At 36.6% G+C, this 26,035-nt stretch overlaps 1 protein-coding gene across 1 annotated transcript in view; it reads left to right on the plus strand.

Annotated features, from left to right (window-relative positions):
• The window catches only part of OSBPL8 (oxysterol binding protein like 8), a 166,689-nt gene that overhangs the window by 30,135 nt on the left and 110,519 nt on the right, over nt 1–26,035 (plus strand). The window contains exon 2 of the mRNA XM_037739302.1: nt 18,863–18,971. Coding sequence (XP_037595230.1) covers nt 18,930–18,971 — 42 coding nt within the window. The 5' untranslated portion in view covers nt 18,863–18,929. The remainder of the gene's footprint in view (nt 1–18,862; nt 18,972–26,035) is intronic.

Genomic DNA, 26,035 nt, shown 5'->3' on the forward strand with positions numbered 1-26,035 from the left:
ACATTGTAGACTCTTCCAGTTTTGCCATGATAACATTTGTGGGGCATTCCTTTTTGAACAGTACCCATTCCCTTGATGTCCACAATATCACCTTTCTTATAGATTCGCATATACGTGGCCAAAGGAACAACTCCATGTTTTCTGAAAGGCCTAGAGAACATGTATCGAGTGCCTCTCCTCTTTCCCTTTGTGTTTGTCATTTTGGCGAATTACTGGAAGATGGCGGTTCCCTAGGATTTACCCTTTCTAACAGTACTCACTTGATTCATTTAATTCCTGAAGCTTTTTGGGTGATGATTAACTTTAGTGCAGAGGCATTTGGTAATTAAGACTGGACTTGACAAGACATGATTTATATATAAAAAGATTGTTCAGATTATCTAAAAGCACATAGAAAAATTGTGCTAGTCACAGCTAACTAATTTACAAGAGTGAAGTTTCTTAGGAATGGCTTGTGACTCATGATTTCCTCTTGTTATTAACAATAATATATATTAAAAGGTGAAATGCTACAGGGTGTTGTATTTGGTAATGGTTAAGTAGACAGGGATAAACAGACAATTGGAAAACAACTCTCTATTGATCTCTTGCATTTCTGCATATCTTACAAGTAAAGCACTGACTGCCTGTTACTCTAGACTATCTTTTCAAGAATGTTTATATAGTGAGCAGCCTTGGAAGATAATGACAGTATTTTCCTCCTTAGGAAAAGAAAAGGCAGGCATTCTTGCTGTCCATTATAAAATAATTGGGTTCCCTAAGCTCGGGACTTTCTGTATTGCAACCAACTATTTTTTGTAGGCATTTCCCTGGGCCTGTCTTGGTATGGATAAGATAATTAGATAACTAGAAAAGAGAGGAAAGTAATTGGAACATGTAGGATTCTCCAAACTGATGGCTTTACAAGTGTTTTAAGTTTTGCTTCACTTAAAAAAAAAATATTTAATTGCATTTTAGGTTTTGGGAATTTTGCTTCACTTTGAAGAACTACCTATAGAGCTTTCAGACCATGTATTATAGCTGTGGTTTAAGCAAGGAAGGTATGTAATTCTAATTGGCAGATCTATGTTCAATGAAAAGGCTTTCCATCAAAAGATTGGAGATACATATGTAGTTCAGTTGTAATAAAATATTTAAAATATTGTTTTGGTTTCCTACTTGAACTGATTTTTCTTTTGAAGAGCTGATTTTTTACTGATTAGGTTTGATGAAAGTTTTAATTGAAGTTGAGAAACCTTAGAAAACTGTAATTAATGTACTTTATTGATTAGTTGTGAGTATTTTAAGTTGCCTTACGTTGTTCCCCTGCTACTCCCCTTCATTTATTACTCTAAAGACAGGTACTAATATGGACCTTAAAGTTGAGGTAGTACCATATAACTTACATTCTCTTGCATTGCAGCGATTATGTCATCGATATTTAGACAGCAGGTAAAACTGCTGGGTGTTAGGTTATAGAATATTAGAATTTTAAGGAGTCTCAATAATTGCCATTTTAGTCTCATAATTTTACTTATGAGGAAACTGAGAACCAAGATGTAAAGTAATCCACATTTTAAGCTCTGGACTTAAAATGAGATTTTACTGGTAGGGCATGGTGGCTCACACCTGTAATCCCAGCACTTTGGGAGGCCAAGATGGACGGATGACCTGAGGTCAGGAGTTTGAGACCAACCTGGCCAAAATCGTAAACCCTGTCTCTACTAAAAGTACGAAAATTAGCTGAGCATGGTGGTGTGTGCCTGTAATCCCAGCTACTCGGGAGGCTGAGGCAGGAGAATCGCTTGAACCTGGGAGGTGGAGGTTGCAGTGAACTGGGATTACGCCACTACACTCCAGCCTGGGCAACTTAAAACAAGACTCCATCTCAAAAAAATAAAAATAAAAAATTGTAAGTAGATCTCAAGTCTTGGTATGAATGAATTTTGATTTTTTTTCCTTTTTTTTTTTTTTTACAAAAAAAATTTTTTTTTGTTTTTTTTTTTTTATCAGGAAGTATATAATACCTGGTTGTTCTTTTTTTGTTTTTAAAACAAAAGCAGCTGGGCGCGGTGGCTCACACCTGTAATCCCAGCACTTTGGGAGGCCGAGGCGGGTGGATCACGAGGTTGAGAGATCGAGACCATCCTGGTCAACATGGTGAAACCCCGTCTCTACTAAAACTACAAAAAATTAGCTGGGCATGGTGGCGCGTGCCTGTAATCCCAGCTACTCAGGAGGCTGAGGCAGGAGAATTGCCTGAACCCAGGAGGCGGAGGCTGCGGTGAGCCGAGATCGCGCCATTGCACTCCAGCCTGGGTAACAAGAGTGAAACTCCATCTCAAACAAACAAACAAACAAAAAAAGCAACACTCTTCAATTATTATACCCATTTTTTAGGATTTTGTGAAGATCAGTGATGATGTATGGAAAGCATTTGGGAAGGGCCATACCATTATAAAAAAAATTTAGTTGGTCTTACTACTCTTATTTGGTTTTCCAAGTTAAATTTTTAGTTGTACTATCAGTAGTTATAGGATGCTAAAAGGCCAGCAGAGTTGAAATTGCCACCTCCTAACAAATAACTTAGAATCTTTGGAAGATTTAAATTAATCTGTACATAGTTTTTCCAGTGAAATTTTTATGCCTGCTGTTATATTGCTTTCATAGACAGTTTTAAATTTAGGGTTATGGTTTGGTGCTTATGGACAGTTTCATTCCTTATATCTTATTTATCTCCAATTTTATTTATCATGAGAACAGTCTGTTAACAATGAAGGATTTATTCACCTTAGTGCCATTTTTTTCTCTTCCATTCTTTGTTGTATATGTATGTACTTTAAATGATTCTAATTTATAGTACTTAAATACTGTGTTTTGATTTCTAAAAAAGTTAATATAATCTCTTTTCTATATTGTTTTATAGTCATCATAGTCTTTTAAAGTGGAGTTATGCTTTTCCATTGAAGAGATTTGTCATATTCATAATTTCTTTGTTTTTTGAGTTAAATGAGTTATATTGGCTTTTAAAAAATGCTGTGTAAATTTTATTTTTCTTGGTAGTGAGTACATGGATCTCTTAAGTCTGCTTGGGTTTCTGTAACAAAATACTATAGATTAGATGGCTTAAACAATAGAAATTTATTTTCTACAGTTCTGGGGGCTGGAAAGTCTAAGAGCAGGATACCTGCATAGTCGGGTTCCACTGAGGGCCCTCTTCCTGGCTTGTGGACAGGTGTCACCTTGCTGATTCCTCACATGGTGGAAACAGAGAGGGGAAGCAAGCTTTCTTGTGTCTGTTCTCATAAGGGCACTAATCCCAGCATGAGGGTTCCACCCTCATGACATGATTATCCCCTCAAGGCCCTATCTCCACATGTCGTCACATTGGGGATTAGGATTTCAACATGTGAATCTTGGAGAGGACACAAATATTGGAGAGGACATAAATATTCAAATCCATAGCAGTGAGGAATCGGCTTTTTATAAAATACTTGTTGTTTAAGAGCCCTAAATTTTCCCTTTGACTCTATGGATACCTGCTGTATTATTCTCTGTGAACTTTACCCTTATTCATCTATTAGCCTCAGTTTCAGGGAAGAGAAGTACTTTAGAAATGTGGAAAGAACAAAACAGTAAACTCCCCTTACTCCCCTTTAAATTCTGTTTTCCTCTAAAATGTATAAAAATAAGTTTATGGTTAATTTTTGAGCGGGTAATAACAATTTCTTACTAGAAACTCTAGATAGGAACCTGGCTGGGCATGGTGACCCATGCCGGTAATCCTATCACTTTGGGAGGCTGAGACAGGTGGATCGCTTTATCCCAGGAGTTCGAGACTAGCCTGGGAAACAGGGTGAGACCCTGTCTCTACAAAAAATAAAAAATTAGCCAGGCATGGTCCCAGCTACTTGGGAGGCTGAGGTAGAAGGATCATTTGAGCTTATTTACAGTGAGCTGAGATCATGCCACTGCACTCCACCCTGGATGACAGTGAGACACTGCCTTTAAATAAATAAATAAATAAAGATAGGAGTCTACTATATTTTAGTACTTTAAATACTATTGGCTTGAGATCTTGTCTATCTGTTATGTGCCTTAGTCCATTTTGTGTTGCTATAAAAGAATACCTGAGGCTGGATTTATAAAGAAAGAGGTTTGTTTAGCTCATTATTCTTCAGGCTGTATAAAAAGCATGGCATTGGTCTCTGCTCAGCTTCTGGCGAGAGCTTTGGTGCCACATCAGAACATGACAGAGAAGCTCAAAGGGAAAGAGGGCACATAAGAGGGACCAACCCACTTTCCTGGGAACTGATTTATTCCCTTGAGAACTCATCCCATCTTGCTAGAATAAGAGCTCACTACTGGAGAATGACACACAGATATTCATGAGGAATCTGCCCCAATGATCCTAATGCCTCCCGATGGCACCACCTCTCAACACTGCCACTCTCTTTCAAAATGAGATTTGGGATTTGGTAGGGACAGACAAACCATATCTCAACCATAGTTCCATATCACTTTTTTTCCCTTTCATTTTTTGGATTTTATTGAAGCATCTTTTTTTCTCTTTTAAAACTTTGACTTCTAGAACTAGTTAATTCATGAGTTGTCCTTGTAGTCCAATATAGGGGTGACCTTCCACCTTATGACTTACTTGTATTCTCTGCTTGGAATGTGTTTCTTGCCATACTTTGTTTAGCTAACTGCCACTTAACCTTTAGGTCTCAACTTAAACTTCTCAAAGATTAACCTATTAGCAGGAAAGGTAGGTTCATTTATTCACAAATGAGATGAGATCATTAATTTTTAAGTGATTCGGTGTGAATAACCAGCACATCATAGAAGGGGATCACAGTCTTATAATTGATTTCATTCTAATGGCACCAGGCCAATTTGTTGTGTTTGACGCAAGTTGATACGTCCTCAATCTGATCTCTAATTCTGTATTTCTAGACAGATAAAATATGCACTACTTTTTTTTCCAGTCATTTTATTATGGTAAAATACCTAAAGTACATAAAATCATCTTAACCATTTTTCAGTGTAAAGTTCGTTGGTATTATGTACATTTATATTGTACAAGCATCAATATCATCCATTTCCAGAACTCTTTCGTCTTGCAGAATTGAAACTATATGCCCATTAAACAGTAACACTCCATTCTGTCCGCTCCTTCTCCCCTGGCGATTGTCATTTTACTTTCTGTCTATAATTTTGACTACTGTAGGTACATCATAAAAGTAGAATCATAGAATATTCGCCTTATTGTGACTGGCTTATTTCACTTAGCATAATGCCCTCAGTGTTCATTCATGTTATAGCATATGTCAGAATTTCTTTCCTTTTAAAGACTGAACAATACTCCATTGTATTTATATACCACATTTTGCTTATGCATTCATTTGTTGATGGGTTGCTTCCACATTTTAGGAATTATGAATAATTCTGCTGTGAAAATGAGTGTACAAGTATCTCTTCAAAACTCTACCTTTGTTTTTTTGTGTGTGTACTTACCTAGAAGTGGAATTGCTGGATCATATAGTAATTCTGTTTTTTAATCTTTTGAGGAACCATCATACTGTTTTCCACAGTGGCTGTACCATTTTCAGTTTCTACCTGCAGTGCACACAGGTTCCAGTTTCTCCACATAGCATACATCACTTTTTAATACGCTTATTGTGGTAGGGAGAAACATTAGTCTTGTTATTTACACCCCTTTGTAGTCACAATATGTTTGCATAATTAGGAATTGAGTTTTGACTGTTGCGAAACCCAAGGTATGTGTTTTGAACAGTTGAGTATATTATTATTCACACTGTGCTGAATGATGAGTTAGTGGGTGTAAGAAAGATTTGGACCTTGCTGTTGGATTCTTAAAATACAAGCAGCGCTTTTAGGAAGAAAATGGCTGCATAACTAAGGTGATAGAAAGAAATACTTTGTTCTTTCTATCTGATACATTGTTCTTTTGAGTACTTTCTTGTTATAGAGCAGAGGAATGTTAAAATTTTATCTGCTCTAATTGCTTCTCTTCCACAGGTAAGGTGTCTAGGTAGAGAGCAGTGAGGCAAGAGAAAGAAATAAAGGGTAACCAAATAGGAAGAGAGGAAGTCAAACTACCTTTGTTGACAAACAACTTGATTCTCTATCTAGAAAACCCTTATAACCTTGGCCCAAAAGCGTCTTCAGCTGATAAACAACTTCAGCAAAGCTTAAGGATGCAAAATCAATGTACAAATATCCTTGGCATTTCTATACACCAAAAACAGCCAAGCTGAGAGCCACAACAGGAAGGCAGTGTCATTCATGATTGCCACAAAAAGAAAAAAAGATACCTAGGAATATAGCTAACTAGGGAGGTAAAAGATCTGTATAATGAGAATTATAAAACACTGCTCAAAGAAATCAGAGAAGACGCAAACAAATGGAAAACCATCCCAGGGTCACGGATAGGAAGAATCAATATCATTGAAATGGCTTTACTGCCCAAAGCAATTTACAGATTTGTTGCTATTTTTATCAAACTACTACTGATATTCTTCACAGAACTAGAAAAAAGTTTTCAAACATTTATATGGAACCAGAAAAGAGCCCAACAGCCAAAGCTATACCAAGCAAAACGAACAAAGCTGGAGGCATCACGTTATCTGACTTCAAACTATGCTATAGGATTACAGTAACAAAAACAGTATGGTACTGGTAGAAGAACAGACACATTAACCAGTGGAACAGAATAGAGAGCCCAGAAATAAGGCTACACACCTACAACCATCTGGTCTTTGACAAATCTGACTAAAACAAGCAATGGGAAAAACCTCTATTCAATAAACTGTGCTGGGATGGTCACAAGAGCAAAGATATGGAATCAAACTAAATGCCCATCAATGACAGACTGAAAAAAAAAAGTGGTACATATACACCATGGAATATTATGCAGCCATGAAAAAGAACTAGGTCACATCTTTTCTGGGAACATGGATGGAGCTGGAGGCCATCTTCCTTAGCAAACTAACTCAGGAACAGAAAACCAGATACTGCCTGTTCTCCCTTATGAGTGGGAGCTAAAGCATAAGAACTTGTGAACACAGAAGGAAACAACAGACACTAGGGTCTACTTGAGGGGGGAGGGTTATATGAGGTAGAGGAGCAGAAAATATAACTATAGGGAACTGAGCTTACTACCTGGGTGATGTAATAATATGTACAATGAACCCCTGTGACATGTGTTTATCTATGTAACCTTTACATGTACATACTGGCAAACCTAAAATACAAATAAATTTAACCAGTAAAATGACACTGGGATAACTGGCTAGTCATATGCAGAAGATTGAAGCTGGACCCCTTGTACCATGTATAAAAATGAACTTTGTGTGTGTGTGTGTGTATGTATATATCAAATATGTATTTATATATTATATATTTTTATAGTATATATACATTTACATATATTTGTATTTTAAACATTTTTTTTATATTACACACACACACACATATATATTTTTTTTTTGAGATGGAGTTTTGCTCTTGTTGTCCAGGCTGGAGTACAATGGTGTGATCTCGGCTCACCATAACCTCCGCCTCCTGGGTTCAAGGGGTTCTCCTGCCTCAGCCTCCCGAGTAGCTGGGATTACAAGCATGTACCACCACACCAGGCTAATTTTTGTATTTTTTAGTAGAAACAGGGTTTCTCAATGTTGGTCAGGCTGGACTCAAACTCCTGACCTTAGGTGATCTACCTACCTCAGCCTCCCAAAGTGCTGGGATTACAGGCGTGAGCCACTGTACCCGGCCATAAATAATATTTGATGAATGTGTTTTGAGCCCTACAAAGGACATATAACTGACAGTGAAGCAATAATAGGTATTCAGGTTTATAAACCATAAATTTTATGAATGGTTGGTCCAGAGATAATGGGAAATGAAATTTCTTTTGTACCTTGAGAATTTTGGTAGTAATGATTTCCTGTTTTTTATTGAACTTAGGTTAGTATTCTGATTTCCTCGGGGTAAAGTGCTAATGATACAGTTTTGCCTGAACTCTACATAAGTAGTAGGTATTTATAAAACAACAGATCAAGAAAATCTTTAGTCCATTTCTCTTTGTGCATTTTATTAGTAACTTGTCGCTGGTTTGGATGATTGTTATATACATATGCATCTGTCTAAAACAGTACCTCTGTTTTAAGTTTTTAATATTAATAGACTTGCCAGATTTGTAGATATAAAAAGTGTTTGGACACTCTTCTGGTTCAGAATTTAAGTCATTTATTGGGCTTTAATGTGCGATTAGGCAGTCGTGAAATAAATGGAAACTAAATTGTGATGAATTTGAAATAGACACCTGTAAGGACAATAATATATGTTTATTTAATGTCTATGAAATAAAGTGGCTTTTTATGCAGTGTTTTGGGAAGAGGCAGTGTTTTTGGATTGTTTACTTACCTTTGTGCTCCAGAGTAATCAAGGTAAAGGGAGTTGTCTAGATTTTTTTCTCTCCTTTTACCTTTATATTTTTAGATAACTTGCTATGCTTTTCCCCCTTCCCTCTAATAGTTGATATTATTAGTTTACTTTGTTTCTCCTATCTTTCCCGTTGCATGTCTTCCCCGTCCATCTTCCTAAAGTTGCACACAGTGGGATAACTTGCATGGCACACCCCTAATCTACTTCCTTCTTGTCTGTCAGTGTCCAACTTTTTGTTTGCCTCCTAGTCTTCCATTATCATCATCATTATTTTTTCTATTTTTCTTACGATTATAGTAGTAGTATTAGAATGGAAGAAATATTAACTTGATTCATAGGTGCCAAAATATTAGTATACTCTAGGAAGCTTATGTACTATACCATTTTGAAATAATTTTGATGAAAGCCATTTGGATAGACGGCTTTAATCAAGCAATTCACTTAGATTTTTTTTTCTTTCGAAGTACATATGAATAGGATGTTGGTACTAGCTTGATATATGGAAACTCACATTTATACAATCTCTCATTACATTAGATTTTCTTTCAGGATTTAATCTACGTAGATACAGTCCTGGGTCACTTAACGACAGGCACACATTTTGAGAAATGTATCGTTAGGCAATTTTGTCATGTGAACATCATAGGATTTGCTTACTAATACACAAACCTAGGTAGTATAGCCTACTACACACCTAGGATATATGATATAGATCATGATATAGTCCTAGGCTACAAACCTGTACAACTTGTTACTATACAGAATACTGTAGGTAATTGTAACACAGTGGTATTTGTGTGTCTAAACATGACTAAGCATAGTGAAGGTACTGCTTTGCACTGTGAACTTGTTTTTGGAAAGGGGTCCTGATCCAGACCCCAAGAGAGGGTTCTTGGATCTCGTACAAGAAAGGATTTGAGATGAATTCATAAAGTGAAAGCAAGTTTATTAAGAAAGTAAAGGAATAAAGAATGGCTACTCCATAGGCAGAGCAGCAGCATGGGCTGCTCATCTGCTTATACTTATTGTTACTTTTTGGTTATATGCTAAATGGGGTGGATTATTGAGTTTTCTGGGAAAGGGGTGGGCAATTCCCAGAACTAACCCTTTTGGACCATATAGGGTAACTTGCTGATGTTGCCATGGCATTTGTAAACTGTCAGACACTGGTGAGAGTGTCTTTAGTATGCTAATGTATTATACTATGATTAGCATATAATAAACAGGATGACCACAAGTTACTTTCATTGCCATCTTGGTTTTGGTGGGATTTGGCCAGCTTCTTTATCACAACCTGTTTTATCAGCAAGATCTTTCTGATTTGTATCTTTTGCAGACCTCCTATCTCATTTTGTGACTTAGAACGCCTCGTCTCCTGTGAATGCAGCCCAGTAGGTCTCAGCCTTATTTCAACCAGTCCCTATTCAAGATAGAGTCACTTAACGCTATCTGCCTAGTGAGGCAATGGGAGATTTTCAGCTTCATAGTAATCTTAATGGGACCACTGTAATACAGGTGGTCTGTTCTTGACTGTAACGTCCTTATGCGGTGTGGTCGATGACTACTATAGTGTAGATTAGTTCAGAGTAGCTAAACCAGGTTGTTCTTATTTACAATCTGATTTCTTTTTTTGGTCAAAATTGCAGAGTAAAATTAAGATAAGTGATGTGAATATAATGTTATCTTCCAGTACTAATCTTCTTTAAAGGGGAGTGTATTCATGGCTCAGCATTTTTGCTTTTTTTTGAGATTGAGTCTCCCTCTGTTGCCCAGGCTGGAGAGCAATGGTGTAATCTTGACTTACTGCAGCCTCCGGCTCCTGGGTTCAAGCGATTTCTCCTGCCTCAGCCTCCTGAGTAGCTGGGATTACAGGCACACACCACCATACCCAGCTAATTTTTTTTTTTTTTTTTTTTTTGTATTTTTGGTAGAGACAGGGTTTCATTATGTTGGCCAGGCTGGTCTCAAGCTCCTGACCTCAGCTATCCACCTGCCTAAGTCTCCCAACTGCTGGGATTACAGGTGTGAGCCACTATATCTGGCACATTTTTGCTTTTGAGAATTCTTTTTTTTTGTTGTTATATATGAGTTTAATACAACAGAAAAACTTCTGGGGCATCCTGGGAGATAGGAAGCCACAAATTTCTCATACACAACTTGTTGCCATAAGAGACAACCATTATTCATTATTGAATAATTGAATGTTCAATATTCATTCATTATCATAAGGCTGTTATGATTAGACATGTTTAAAGCCATTAGCCTTACCTAGTAGGTGCTCCTTCCTTTTCTGGTGACTGAAATATCTATTTGTAAATCCTAAATAGAGAATAATTTTTATACAAATTATTTTCTTTGGGAACTTTGTTAGGGTAAGTATAGACAGTGAGCCAGGAGTTCCCCAGCATCTAGAGTACTGATAACAAAAAGAACAAAAAAGAGAACATTGTCTTCTTGCACACTTCTAATTCAACTGGTAATTAAATTTAAATTAGGATGCAGGCCTGGCTTTAGCGTGGCAGTTTTGAGAAATGAGTCATCAGGATTGTCAAATGCCATATTCTTTTACAAAAAAGTTATTTGACTTTTTAAAAATATACAAAAGCAGTATACACTGTTTAAAATGTTTAAAACAACAGAGACGACTATCTTTCTTCTCTCTGAGCCTATTCCTTAGTGCCTACTGCCATTAAGTTTGCTTTTAATTACTGTTTAAACTTTTAAAAAAATGCTTCTGTATTCTCAGATTTATTATCATTTAAATGTTTTCAACTTTAACCTCTAAAGGATGAAGAGATTGGTGTGCTTATACTTTAAGCCCCCAGCCACCTTCTCCTTTCAGGATTTTTTTGTTAACAGTGTTTCTTAACGCTGTTATCAAAGGTGAGGAATTTAGGGCATTTGTCATTAATTTTACCTTTCCGTCATCTTGCTTCCTTTTTGAGTTAGTGATTTTATAATTTTTATTTTGTGTTTTCTTTGTTTTTTATATAGAGTAATTCTCTTCTTGCATAGTTATATAGAGCAGTCCTGAAAGTTGAAAACAAGGATTTATTAATTCATTCATTTGATAAATATTGATTATTTAATATTGGAGTATCTCAGGGCTCTGATCTTGAGTTCTTTTCTGTCTACAGAAAGTTCCAAAAAGATCTCATTCAATGTTATGGTTTTAAATTCCATTCATATGCTAACTCCTAGTTTATATTTTTTGGCCGGACCTCCCTACCTCAGCCTCATATCTGCATGTTTAGCTGCCTCCTACATATCTGTATTCAGATGTCTAACTGGCATCTGAATGTAAACAAGTCCAAGAGGAGCTTCTGATATCCATTCCTTTCTTCCCCAAGTCTTCCTACAATATATTGCATACCTGCTAATGGCGTTACCTTCATTTTTTCAGTTGCTTCAGGCATAAACCCTGATTAAATCCCTGCCTCTCTTTTTAAAAAAATGTACATCTTATATCTGATTGATCAATAAATTCTTTTAGCTTTACATTCAAGGTATAGAAAGAATTTGGCACTATTCATCACATCTCCTACTACTCTTCTGGTGCAAGCCGTCATTGTCTGTTGCCTACAAGTGATAGCCTTCTACTTTGTAGTAATCTCTTCTCAATTAGCAGCCCGAATGATACTACTGAAGTAAAATCCTGTCATTTCTCAGATTTCCTATCAGCAGTAGCTTCCCATCTCATTCAGAGTAAAAAAATTAAAGTGCTTCTGTCCTATGAGGCTTTCTGTGATTTGCAACTTCATTATCTTTCTGTTCTCTTTGCTCATTACCTTTCCCTATTCCACTTGACACAGTAGTCTCTTTGCTATTCTTTAGATATGCCACGTGCTCCTGCTTCAGAGTCTTTGTGCTTGCTGATTCCTTTTTTGCTTGAAAGGGTCTTCTGGGCTGCTCACCTTCTCATGTTACTGAGATCTTGACTCAGAGTCATTTCAGTGAAGCCTAAAGGCCTTTTCAGGCAATCCTATCTAACATTTTACCTTTTTTTTGTGACACATCAGAGAACTCCTCTCTTACTATTTGTTCTTCTCAGCACTCATTAGTATCTATTATAATACACAATATATTTTAATTGTTTAATTTTAAAAAATTATCAGGTCAGATTCATTGAGGAAATAAATTACTACAGGTACTTAAAGCAAAAAGAAAATAATAAAAGGAATTAGATGTTGATAAATTGATTGGAAAAGCTGGAGGCATGGATATGGATGGCTATTCCTAGCTTTCAAGTTAGTCAGTGCTGCTGATCATTGTAGCTGCCTGTTGGTACTAATATAGGTAGTGGACAGTGGAGTACTTGGTGATCACTGTAAAGCCTCCTGTTTGTCAAGCTTACTGACATTGTAATTGTCCAGTGGGTTCTTCTTGCCCACTGCCCAGATGAAGCCAATCTATCAACACAAGGAAATTGCAAAAGAAAAAAAGTTTAATATACGTAGAGCTGGTTAAATGAGATACTGGATTTTTATTATTACTCAAACCAGCCTCCTCTATTGGAGACTAGGATTTTTCAAGAACAGTTTGGCTGGCAGGGGCATAGGGAATGGGGAATGCTGTGATTGGTTGAGGAATGCAATCATGGGGTGTGGACAAATAGTCCTTATGTGCTGAGTCCACTCCTGGGTGAGAGCCATGAAGGAGTCACTGATCCAGGTGAGGCCATTCAGTCATCAGAAATGCAAAAGCCTGAAAAGACATCTCAAAAAGCCAATCTTAGGTTCTATGATAATAATGTTATTTACAGGAGTAATTGGGGCAGTTGCAAATCTTGTGACCTCTGGAACAGTGGCTGGCAAAGGATTAGCTGTGTCTGGATCTTATAAGAATTCAGGCCGCTCTCATACTCCTAACCTTGTGAACCTTTCATTAGTTTTAAGAAGGCAGTTTAGTTTTGGAAAGGGCTGTCATAATTTAAACCATAGACTAAATTTCTCCCAAAGTTAGCTTGGCCCATGCCCAGGAATGACCAAGGGCAGTTTGGAGGCCAAAGGCAAGATGGAGTTGGTTAGGTCAGATCTCTTTCATTGTTATAATTTTCTCACTGTTAAAATTTTTGCAAAGGCAGTTTTACCATCAGAAGATGAATGGTGTGGTTTCTGTCTCTCTTCCACTTTCCAAATACTGTGCAAATGCATTGCACTGGCTGAATGTAAGTCACATCTAGAATCCCCAAGGCAAAGACATTTGCAAAATGTTGTTTCTGTGCTTTTAGCTTCTATGATACAAAGGAGGGCACAGAATGAATGATAAAATAAATTTATACCTATATTGATAAGATATGAATGTATACATATATATTGGATTAGTCAGGGTTCTCTAGAAAAACAGTACCAACGGGATGTGGGGACACACGCACACACACACACAAACTGGGGACTAGGAAGTGTGAAATTTGCAGGGCAGGTCAACAGGCTGGAAACCCACAAAACTGCTGGTGTTGCAGTCTTGAGTCTGAAGGCAGTTTGGAGGCAGAATTTCTTTTTCTTTTGAGGACCTCAGGTTTTTTTTTAAGCCTTTAGCTGGTTGGATGAGATCCACCCACATATTGAGGGTAATCTGCTTTATTCAAAGTCTACTGATTTAAATGTTAAACATTTTTAAATATCTAAAAAAAAGTCTTCACAGCAACATCTATACTGGTGTTTAACCAAACAGCTGAGTCTGATAGCCTAGCCAAATTGATACAGTAAATGAACCATTATAATCTACCCCTTGTTACATTGGCACCCACCCATATCTCTTTAAAAACATACTTGTTATAAGCTGAATTGTAGCCCCTTAAAATTCATAATGAAGTTTGAACTTCTAGCATCTCAGAATGTGACAGTATTTGGAGATAGGATCTTTAATGAGATAGTTAAGTTAAAATGAGGTCATTAGGGTGAGCCTTAATTCAATATGATTGGTGGGCCGTAATTCAGCATGACAGGTCTCCTTATAAGAGGGCATTTGTATACAGACATGTACAGAGGGAAGACCATATGAAATCTCTGGGAGAAAATGGCCATCTACAAGCTAAGGAGAAAGGCCTCTGAAGAAACTAAACCTGCTGAAATCTTGATCTTGGACATCTAGCCTCCAGACCTATGAGGCGATAATGTTCTGTTGTTTAAGCCACCCAGTTTGTGGTCTTTTATTATGGCAACCCTAGCAAATTAATACAATAGTTAATCTCCAAATAAAGACAATAACAAGGTCATGCTTCCACCCAACAATACAACTGTCTTGTGTAAAATATACCAGCTCTTTCCCCAGAAGAGAATGTAAAGTCCTTGAGTGATGTTCATTTTTCTTGTTTTTCGGTAAGTTATTATAATGTAGAGTTAATACTTAAATACTATGAAATAAAGTCAATATAATGTTATATGATAAAGGAATAAGAGGGAAGGAAACAAAGATATTTAATAAACATATTCATAAAATAATAAGGAAGAAATATTCCCAGAAATTACAATTTTTGTCTTTGTAACTGATCACATAATTATAGCAGGTATTTATAACTACCCTCTTCCACTATCCCTTCTGTATTCTTTTACCCTCAACAAGTACCTCAACTGGTCATGGTTTTTGACTTGGTAGGATGACCTGAAGTTTCTTTCCTGAAGAGTCTGGACAATTACTAGTCCTGTCTAGATTGGATTGTTATGATTTTTCTGTTGATTTTAATCACAGAATGCTAGAACTGGGTGGCCATTTCAGTGTTGGCAGGATCAAACTCCACTCACTTAGACTTGCTGTGTTCCACCCCTCGCAGGAGGGAGTATGCAGGTGATCAGGTCCAGGAGCCAGAATGAGTGCTTTTGGGTACCAGCAGGAGTGAACTCCATGCAGGCTCTGTGGCAGCGTCCAGGTGGTGTGCCTGTGACTCCTGAAGCCCCAGAGGGCATATTACAGTGCTCTTTTAGCTCTGCTGTCTGACAGCTTAAGTGTTAACAACAATTCAGTGGGCTCTCTGCCTTTTTGCATGAGGTGGCTGTCTTCTGTCGATGAGGGCAAGGGGTCAGTGTGACAGTCTTTTGTATCTGCACTTTTGCTTCCGAGCTCTTGTCCACTGTCCAGGAAAAATGAGGCCACATGAACAAATTGAAAGATGATAAATGTGGGGGATTTTATTGCTATGAATGTGGCTCTTAATGGGAAGGGGAGCTAAAAAGGAGATGGGGCAGGTTTTTCCCTGAAGCCCAGCCTTCTGCAACTAGATTCTTCTCTGAAGTTTTGCCATCAGGCTGTCTCTCTGAAGTCAAACCTCTTCTCTCCAACGTCCAGCCGTAGTCCCCAATGTCTGGCAGCTTATTCTCTCTTCAGGCTGAGTCAGGGGTCTTTATAGGTACAAAATGGGGTGGGGCAGGGTGGGGCCATGGGTGGTTTAGGAAAAGGCAACCTTCTAGCAGAAAAACAGGGATATAAGTTCTCATTTTGGTCTGTGGTTTCAAGTTTTCGGCTTAAGGGTGGAGCTTTTGCTAGGGACTCGTCCTTTCCTGCCTAGAATTTTCTGCCCCCTGTCCCTGTCAATTTCAGCAGTGTTCACAGCATCTTCACCAGGAGTTGGTTCTGTCTTCAGAAAGCACTTTCTTTGTTCATCCGTAAGAAGTAAGTCTTCATTCATTCAAATTTTGTCTTAAGATTGCAGCCATTCAGTTACATCTTCAGACTCACTTCTAATTCTAGTTCTCTTGTTGTTTTGGCCACATCAGTAGTGACTTCCTGCACTGAAGTCTTGAAGCCCACAGAGTCATCCATAAGGGTTGGAATCAACTTCCAAATTCCTGCTAATGTTGATATTTTGATGACCTCCTGTGAATCACAACTGTACTTAGTGACATTTAGAAAGCTGAATCTTTTCCGTAAGGTTTTTAAACTTTGCCTAAATCCATCAGAGGAAACACTATTTCTGGCAGCTTATGGCCTTACTGTATGTATTTCTTAAGTAATAAGACTTGAAAGTTAAAATTACTCCTTGATTCATGGGCTGCAGAATAGATGTATTAGCAGAGATGAAAACAACATTAATCTCTTTGTTTATCTCCATCAGAACTTTTGGGTGACAAAGTTTATTTTCAATGAGTGGACATATTTTGAAAGGAATATTGTTTAATAAGCAGTAGTCTCAACATTAAGCTTAAAATGTTTGTAAACCATGCTGTAAACAGATGTGCAATAATCCAGGCTTTGTTGTTTTATTTATAGTGCACAGGCAGAGTAGATACAGCATAAGGTCTTAAGGACGCTGGAATTTTTGGAATGGTAAATGAGCATTGGCTTCAACTTCAAGTCACCAGCTGCATTAGCCCCTAACAAGAGTTGGTTTGTCCTTTGCAGCTTTGAAGCTTGGCATTGACTTCTCCTCTCTAGCTATGAAAGTTGTTAATGACTTCTTCTAATAGAAGGCTATTTCATCTGTATTGAAAATCTGTTGTTTAGTATAGCCATGTTCATTGATGATCTTAGCTAGATCTTTTGGATTACTTTTTTTTGAGACAGAGCCTTGCTCTGTTGCCCAGGCTGGAGTGAAGTGGTGCGATCTTGGCTCACTGCAACCTGTCTCCCAGTTTCAAGCAATTCTTCTGCCTCAGTCTCCCAAGTAGCTGGGAATACAGGTGTGCACCACCATGCCCAGCTAATTTTTGTAGTTTTAGTAGAGACAGTGTTTCACCATGTTGGCCCGGATGATCTTGATCTCTTACCTCGTGATCCGCCCACCTTGACCTCTCAAAGTCTTGGGATTACAGGCATGAGCCACCACACCCAGTCCTTTTGGATAACTTACTGCAGTTCCTCTAAGTAGTACTTGGTACATCACCTTGCATTTTGATGTTATAGAGATGGCTTCTTCCCTTAAACCTGATTAATCAACCTCTGCTGACTTCAAACTTCTCTTCTGCAGCTTTTTCACCTCTCTCAGCCTATATAGAATTGAAGATAGTTAGAGTCTTGCTGTATGATAAGACTGATATTCTAGCCAGATCACTCAAACTTTCTGTATATCAGCAATAAGGCTGTTTTGCTTTCTTATCATTTGTGTGTTCATTGGAATAGGACTTCTAATTTCCTCCAAGAACTTTTACTTTGCATTCACAATGTGACTGTTTGGCGTAAGAGGCCGTGCTTCTTCCTTTTCACGTGCGTTTCTCACTAAGCTTAATAATTTTTAGCTTTTGATTTAAAGTGAAATATTTGGCTCCTCCTTTTACTTGAGCACTTAGAGGCAATTATAATATTATTAATTGGACTAATTTCAATAGTATTGTGTCCAGTGGAATAGAGACACTCCTGGAGAAAGAGAAATGGGAGATTGGCAGGTGGGTGGAGCAGTCAAAACCAATACATTTATCAGTTAAGTTAGTTGTTTTATATGACTGCAGTTTGTGGCACCCCAAAATAATTACAATAGTAATGTCAAGGATTACTGATCACAGATCGCTGATACAGGTATTTTAATGAATAGGTCTGAATTATTCTAGAGTTACCCGACTATGACACAGAGACACAAAGTAAGCACATACTGTTGGAAAAATGGCACCGATAGACTTGATTTCTGCATGGTTGTCACCAACTTTCATTTTGTAAATGAAGGTGCTAAAAGAAGTATCTCTTTGTGCAGTAAAGCGAAGCACTATAATAAAGCAAGGCATGCTTGTAGAAAAGTAATACATATTCATGGTAAAAATGGAAATACACAGAAACACAAAGAGTATCTTACATATAATGTTCTATCATGTTTCCCACCTCATGTGGGAAACTGTATATACAGTTTAGTATATACAGATCTACTTCATTTTTAAAAATTGCTGCATGATATTTTATTGTATATCTGTAGTACAAGGAAGCTTCTAGTCGTCAACATTAAAGTTGTTTCTAGTTTTTTTCATCAAATTTATTACTTTATTGGATTTGTTTATATATTTCTGTGCATTTGTATATCTGTGGGAAAATTTCTAGTCTTGAAATTGCTGGATAAAAATATATATTTTTTTAATTGTCCAAAAAATTGTCCTGATTTTTATTCTCATAACAAAAGTACATGAGAATATCTGTTTTCCCACATTCTCTCCCATGTTGGACTTTAGCATACTTTTTAGTTTTTACCAATGTAATAAAGAAAAACTAATTTATTTCGTTAGTTGTAAGTAGATTTATACATCCTTTCAAATTTTAGGCAATCTCATGTTTAACCATACTCTTACTATTTTTTCTTCATTTGAAATATTTTTTTCTTCTTTCATTTTTCTCTGAACCTTTACCATTCTTCAAGCCCATGTCAAAATTTGTTTTTCATTATTGAATTTCCAAATAACCTCAGAATAACATAATTTTTCCCTCATAATAAATTCAGTGCTTTATTTCTACGTGTCACAATTTTATACCAGTCCTAATAAATATGATTTTTTAATTCTAGGATTTGCAGATTTATAGGATGACTGCACATTAATGGAAAGAGAAGCATAAACCTATCTTGGTTCATTATGGAGGGAGGTTTGGCAGACGGAGAACCTGATAGAACTTCGGTGAGTAGTTCAAATATGACATAGTAAGAGTCTATCATCTATAACTGTGAAGTGTTTGGATGTAAACCAGGGTTTTGTTTTTAAAACATGTTTCTAAAATAATGCTTTAATTCCTTGAGAATTACAGATAGTTTAAGTGATATGAAAATTACAGATAGCTAGTTGGGCATGGTGGCTCACACCTGTAATCCTAGCACTTTGAGAGACTGAGGTGGGTGGATTGCCTGAGCTCAGGAGTTTGAGACCAGCCTGGGCAACATGGCAAAACCCTGTTTCTACTAAAAATACAAAAATTAGCTAGATGTGGTGGCACATGTCTGTATTCTCGATTACTTGAGAGGCTGAGGCAGGAGAATTGCTTGAATTTGGGAGGTGGAGGTTGTAGTGAGCCAAGATAGCGCCTCTGCACTCCAGCCTGGGCGACAGAGTCAGACTCTGTCTCAAAAAAAANAAAAAAAAAAAAAAAAAAAGAAAGAAAGAAAATTACAGATAGCTTAAAGCTTGTTGGAGCACAACCCAGCTTTCTAATATTTCTGCTTCATCTCCTTCTGTTTTACCTATCCTTCCAGCCATATAGTGAAAAACATATTGATATAATTATTTGCTTTCTCCCAAACCTCTTTGTCTTAAGTGAAATCAAGAGAATGTTAACATTTGAGGAAATTAAATGCCTCCAAATTTCATATCACATGGAGCTATGAGTAATAGTGGGAATGAAACAGTTAAAATAATTAAGAGCAGTTGCCATATATATTCTTTTTATAAAAATATAAAGATGTAATAAACATTTCTGCCCTGTGATCATAATTGAATTATATTCTGAAATTAAACAAGTAGTAGGTAGAAGGAAAAGTATACCTTACCCAATACATTTTTAAAAAATCACTAGTAGGGTGGACTAAATGATGATTTGCCATTTTTTGTCACTGTACAAAAAGACTTTCCTCCAGGGTAATTTCATTTTCAATTCTCCTATGGCATTCTGAGTGACTCCATTATATATTGGTTTATAGACTCTCAGAAATGTTTCTGTTACCTAGAGTAAAGGTGCCCCCTTCAGTAAAATGTAGTCAGCTGGTAGCTTTATCATAGTTAGGTGGTAGATTCTTTAACAAACTTACATTATTGGAATAAGGAGAGGCCAGCTTTTCTTTTGTATCACTATGGAATTGAGAGTCACTATTACATTGAGGTGTTTGTAAATTTTAATTTAGTGAATGTCCTTTGTTCAGGCTCCAGTGTAGGAACAGTCTTAATGATTGATAGCAAAATGCAGTTTTGCTGACTTGAATTAACCTGGTCCCAGCCTTTCTTGGATTTCTGGTTCAGTCTTGTTATGGGTTCTTAAATGATCAAAAAAAGTTAAACTTTAAAATAAGTTGTTAGTAGAGAATAAAATGGGTGTGGGAATAACTTGGCTTATGAAGAAGGCTGTTGTCATGTTGATTTAAATGGAAAATGATTGGTAAGTTACTTTATTTTTACTATAATTTCGGAAGAAAAGTTAAGATTAAGCCTTGTCTGTAGAACTTAATGTTGATTTTACAATAAAGCTTACCTTTAAAAACAAAACAAAACAAAACAAAACTAATGGACTATCTTAGGTTTTTTCAGCTCAAATACTTTTGGTCTTTTAGTGAAGTTAAAAATATCAGTAATAACTGCAGTTGCTGTTTTTAAGTGTATGTTTTGTTAGACTGTCCTCATAACAGCTATTAAAGGTAGATATTTCTTTATCCTCACTTTTATAGATAGGGAAATAGGCTCAGGGTGGTTAATTATCTTCTTTAAGGCTTCACAGCTTAAGTGATAGAACTGAAATCTGTCTCTGAATACTTTACTACTAAGATGTTAACTGCGTACCTGTGTTTCTCAATAGAGTTTCTTAAAATTTGTTGTTATCTTTCAAAGTAAGTATACAAGTAAATGTTACTACATTTTATTACCAGACTCTTTGGCTGAAGTAATAAAGTTTTAGTCATTTTCTATTCCAAATTTTGTTGAAAAATTAAAAGTTGTTTAAAAAGTAGTGACCAGATATGGTGGGGTTTACACCTGTAATCCCAGCACTTTGGGAGGCCGAGGCGGGTGGATCACCTGAGGCCAGGAGTTCGAGGCAGCCTGGCCAACATGATGAAACTTTGCCTCTACTTAAAACACAAAAAATTAGCCAGGCATGGTAATGGATGCCTGTAATCCCAGCTACTGTGGAGGCTGAGGCAGGAGAATTGCTTGAAGCTGGGAGGTGTAGGTTGCAGTGAGCTGAGATTGCACCACCAGCCTGGTTAACAAGAGCGAAACTCCATCTCATAAAATAAAAAAGTCATGAGACCAGTTTTTCTTTTCTTTTTCATTAGGTTTCTTCTGTCAAATATTGTAGCTAATTTTAGAGAGAATAATACCAGTAATTTCAGTGTGAACTACTGAAATGTTCTGTATTTGGAACTAACATCGAGGTCCACTTTTGAGTTAACTATAAAATACCACCTTTGAACTACTTGGCCTCTGCTAGTTACTGTTTAGATCTGGGAGAAGTGGATAAGAACGTCGGCTCTGTAAGACACTTAGCTACATGTTAAAATCTGAGCTCTGTCACTTAGTTGTATGACCTGGGTAATAAATTCTTCAGGTTTTCAGTTTCCTTATAAGTAGATATAATTGTACTATCTACCTCCCAAAGTTATTTTCAATATTAAGTGAGAAAACATGTCTATAGAGTGCCTATTAGAAGACTATGCATATTGTAAATATCTGTTAAATAAAAGCAACTATTTTTTTTAACTTTGCTACAATATTAACCATTAATACTGAAAAAGCAACCATTTTTATTGTTAATATAACTATTAAGCCTTCTCTCCAAAAAGATAAATAATTAAAAGTCAGGAGAAGCCTGTGAAGATTGAATGGTTGCTCTAGACTGGAGTAGTTGGAGAAGCTTTCTTAGGAGAACATAAACTTTGAATTACACGTGAACGTAAGGATAATAGGATTGAAAAATGAGCAAGGAAAGCATGCCAGATGAGAGAATAGCAGGAGACAAGGCTAAATAGGGAATTAATTGCCCAGTTTATTCAGGTTATAATTAATATTAAAAAAATAAGGAAGGATGGAAGAAAGTGAGTGATGTTTAGAGGAATGATGATTGATGTGACAGATAGAGACCCAGTTTATGCAAGACTTTGAGTGCTAGACCAGGGATTTTGAACTTAATTCTGCAAGTAGTGGTTTCTTATTGAGTATTTTTGTGTAGATGGGACTGAAAGCAGTGTATAAAATTATTTGGAGGAGTGAGTATTAAGAGACTATTACAAGGCCGGGCGCAGTGACTTACGCCTGTAATCTCAGCACTTTGGGAGGCAGAGGCAGATGGATCACCTGAGGTCAGAAGTTCAAAACCAGCCTGGCCAACATGACGAAACCCCATCTGTACTAAAAATACAAAAATTAGCTGGATGTGGTGGCAAGCGCCTATAATCCCAGCTACCTGGGAGGCTGAGGCATGAAAATTGCTTGAACCTGGGAGGTGGAGGTTGCAGTGAGCCAAGATTGTGCCATTGCACTCCAGCCTGTGCAACAAGAGTGAAACGCTGTCTCAGGAAAAAAAAAGAGACAAAGTGATCTTGGTGTGAGGTTGTGAAAAAATCTGACTTCATTATTCATTTGATTTCCTTCTTGCTCTTAATGCTTTTTTTTTTTGAGATGGAGTCTGGCTCTGTTGCCCAGGCTGGAGTGCAGTGGAGTACAGTGGTGCTATCTCAGCTCACTGCAACCTCCACCTCCCTGGTTCGAGCAATTCCCCTGCCTGAGCCTCCTGAGTAGCCAGGATTACAGATACAAGCCACCACATCTGACTAATTTTTTTGTATTTTTAGTAGAGACGGGGTATCACCATGTTGGCCAGACTGGTCTTGAATTCCTGACCTCCGGCAAGTGCTGGGATTATAGGCATGAGGTACTGTGCCTGGCCAATACTATATTTTTTAAAAACACATATGCTCATTTGTTATTCTAGTTGCATATGGTTCTGTTTTTCTAGTAGTGCTTTTTGTCTTAGATGGCAGGTACTAGAAGGTATATATTAAGTCTGCCTGTCTATATGTTATACTTTTATGCCACAGAGCGTGAGAATACTTTTTAATATGTCTTAAACTATCTTTTGAAAGTTTACAATTTTCACTCTAGAAATTTACTGCTAAAAATGCAGCAAACCATTACCATGGCACATGTATACCTATGTAACAAACCTGCACGATCTGCACATGTACCCCAGAACTTAAATAAATAAATTAATTAAAAATGCTTTAAAACGTCAAATTTTTATGACTAGATTGAAGTAGACTAAAGAAGTGAAGTATCCTTCTAGATTAAAAAAATTGAATAGTTCCTCACCTTAAGGATAGTCACTCTATTTTTTGAAGCATTTCTGAATTATTATTTCTTTTATCTCTTGAAACAAAGGAAACTGCTTCATAAGTTTTATTAGAGGGTAAAATCTTTTATTGTATTAAAAATGATTTTATAAATGACTTTTTAGAAGAGAATAACAATTAAAAAGATGTATATGAATCTTTGTTGAGTGTATAAAGACTCTCAATTGAGAAAATCTTTAAGATTCTAATTCATGTTGGGTACCTTGAATCCAAAGACTTTCTGAAGTGGAAGGAACTGCAAAAATCATTTAGTAATTCAGTAATTCTTAGAATATAGTCAGTGAATGTCTTCCTGGAGAGCCTAGAGATGATCCAACTTCCTGTAACTAGCTGAGTTATTCATAATTTAGATTTGGTGATCATAAAATAAAATTGCTGTGTTATTACAGTTTATTCAAAGCCTAAATTATATTCTAAGAAGTCCAGCTATCTATAAAAATTGACTACATTTTAGAACTTGTGCATTTGAATTAATGGAATTACACCACTTTTTGCTACAGCAAGTATTATTTTGAGTAGATCACAGTGTTTAAATATTTCCGTTTTTGTTCTGTTATAAATACTAACTGATTAACTTCATCGATCTGATTATTGATTTAGTATATTATGTGGTGTTAGTGATAGCATCTTTGTAACAATAGTATTCACATTTTTTTTTAGTTTTAAATTTTTTGTAGAGACAGGGTCTTTCTCTGTTGCCCAGGCTGGACTGCAGTGGTGTGATCCTAGCTCACTGCAGCCTTGAATTCCTGGGCTTAAGTGATCCTCTTACCTCAGCCTCCAGAGTAGCTTGGACTGCAGGCAGCCCCATTGTGTCTGGCGAATTTCTAAAAAATTTTTTATAGGCACAGGATCTTGCCATATGTCCCAGACTGTAACAACAGTAGTTTTTTATGTACAGCTTCCTAGTAATTGGCCTCTAAGGCATTTGTGTATTCAAGTTCAATGATAAATTATCTATATGCCAATTACTAATTCTCTGAAAGTATTGTACAGTGGCACGTCTTTAAATTTTACCATTGGTCATTGCCACTCGTATCCTATTGCTACTGTAACAAATTGCCACACATTTAGTGGCTTAAAACAACACAAATTTATTTTCTTAGCAGCTCTGGAAATCAGAAATCTAAAGCAAAGCATTAGCAGGGTTGTTTTCCTTCTGAAGACTCTGAGGGAAGAATCCATTTTCTTGCTTTTATCAGTATCTAGAGAGTGCATTCACTTTTTGGCTCGTGGCCCCTTCCTTGTATCACTTCAGCCATTGGCTTTTGTTATCACATCTCCTGCTACTTACTCATTTAGACCTTCTTGTCTCCTCTTTATAAGGACCCTTATGATTCCATTGAGTTCACTTACATAACCCACTCAGATAATCAGATAATACTCTATATCAAGATCCTTAACCTAGTCACATCTGCAGAGTCCCTTTTACTAAAGTAACATTCACAGCATCCAGGGTGGGCATCTTTGGGAGGCCATTATTCTGCCCTCCAGAGCCAGTACTAACCTCTGGAGCAAACAGAGGAAGTAGGTCCTGTTGCTAGATAACCCAAAGTCTGTGGTCTGCCCAGGCATCTCACCTGAGGAGTTGTCAGCTAGATTGAAGTCCTAAATAATGAAAATTCTTAGGTTGCAGGGATCTCCTTATGTAAAGTTAAAATAACTGAAAATTTTAGCCACCAATTTATTACTTAAATGCTTATTTTCCCATGTTAAAATAATTTCATCTAACCAATAGCTGCTTGCTAAGTCTAACAGTTTATATTAATCATACATACAAAATTGTTAATGGAAGTTATTCTTGAACTGAAATGGAATAATAGGATACATTCTATTATTGTTGGTAATCTTCAACAATTACCAACTCGGGTTGATGTTGTTTCATCTATACTCTCACGTTCCTAATCCAGAGTTTTTGAACAAATCTGAGATAAATCATTTTATTCATAAATATTTACTGTTTGCATACATCTCTAAAATATGACTTTTCTTTAAAACTCTGATCATAAATACATTATGATTCCTAAAAATTAATAACTCTTGAGTCAAATAATTATTCAGTACCTATACTTCCCTGGTTATTTCATATCCTTTTTATAGTAGGTTGTTGGGTTGGACTTGGTTGATAAGTCACAAATCTTTTTGAATCTTTTAAATCTCTCCTACATCTATTCTTAATTTTACCTTTCAATTTATTGAAGACACAATGTAGTTTATTCTGTGGAGTTCTCCACAGTATGGGTATTCCCCTCGTGTTGATTGTTTAAGGTGTTCATCAGTCCCTTAAATTTCTTGCAAATTGGTTGTTAGAGGCTTGCACAGATTCAGGTTCAAATTTTTTTTGACAATAATGACGTATAAATGATATGTATAACTGTCAGGAGGCACATAATGTCTGATTGTCTCTCTTCATGTGATAATAGCAACCGTTGATGATCATTTTCTAGATCTGTTAGTTCAATAGGGGTATAAATTAGAATTCTAATTGGGTTAGAAAAGTGGAGGCTGGAAAGAATGATTATTATGACTAATCTATACCTTTTGAGCAAGCAAATCAATCAACATACTTTTTTTAATGCAATAAAAATTTATTTTTTATTTTAATTTAAAAAAAATTTGTGTTTGCATGTAGTG

The sequence above is a fragment of the Cebus imitator genome, unplaced genomic scaffold (genome assembly GCF_001604975.1).
Source record: "Cebus imitator isolate Cc_AM_T3 unplaced genomic scaffold, Cebus_imitator-1.0 Scaffold67, whole genome shotgun sequence".
NCBI lineage: Eukaryota > Metazoa > Chordata > Mammalia > Primates > Cebidae > Cebus > Cebus imitator.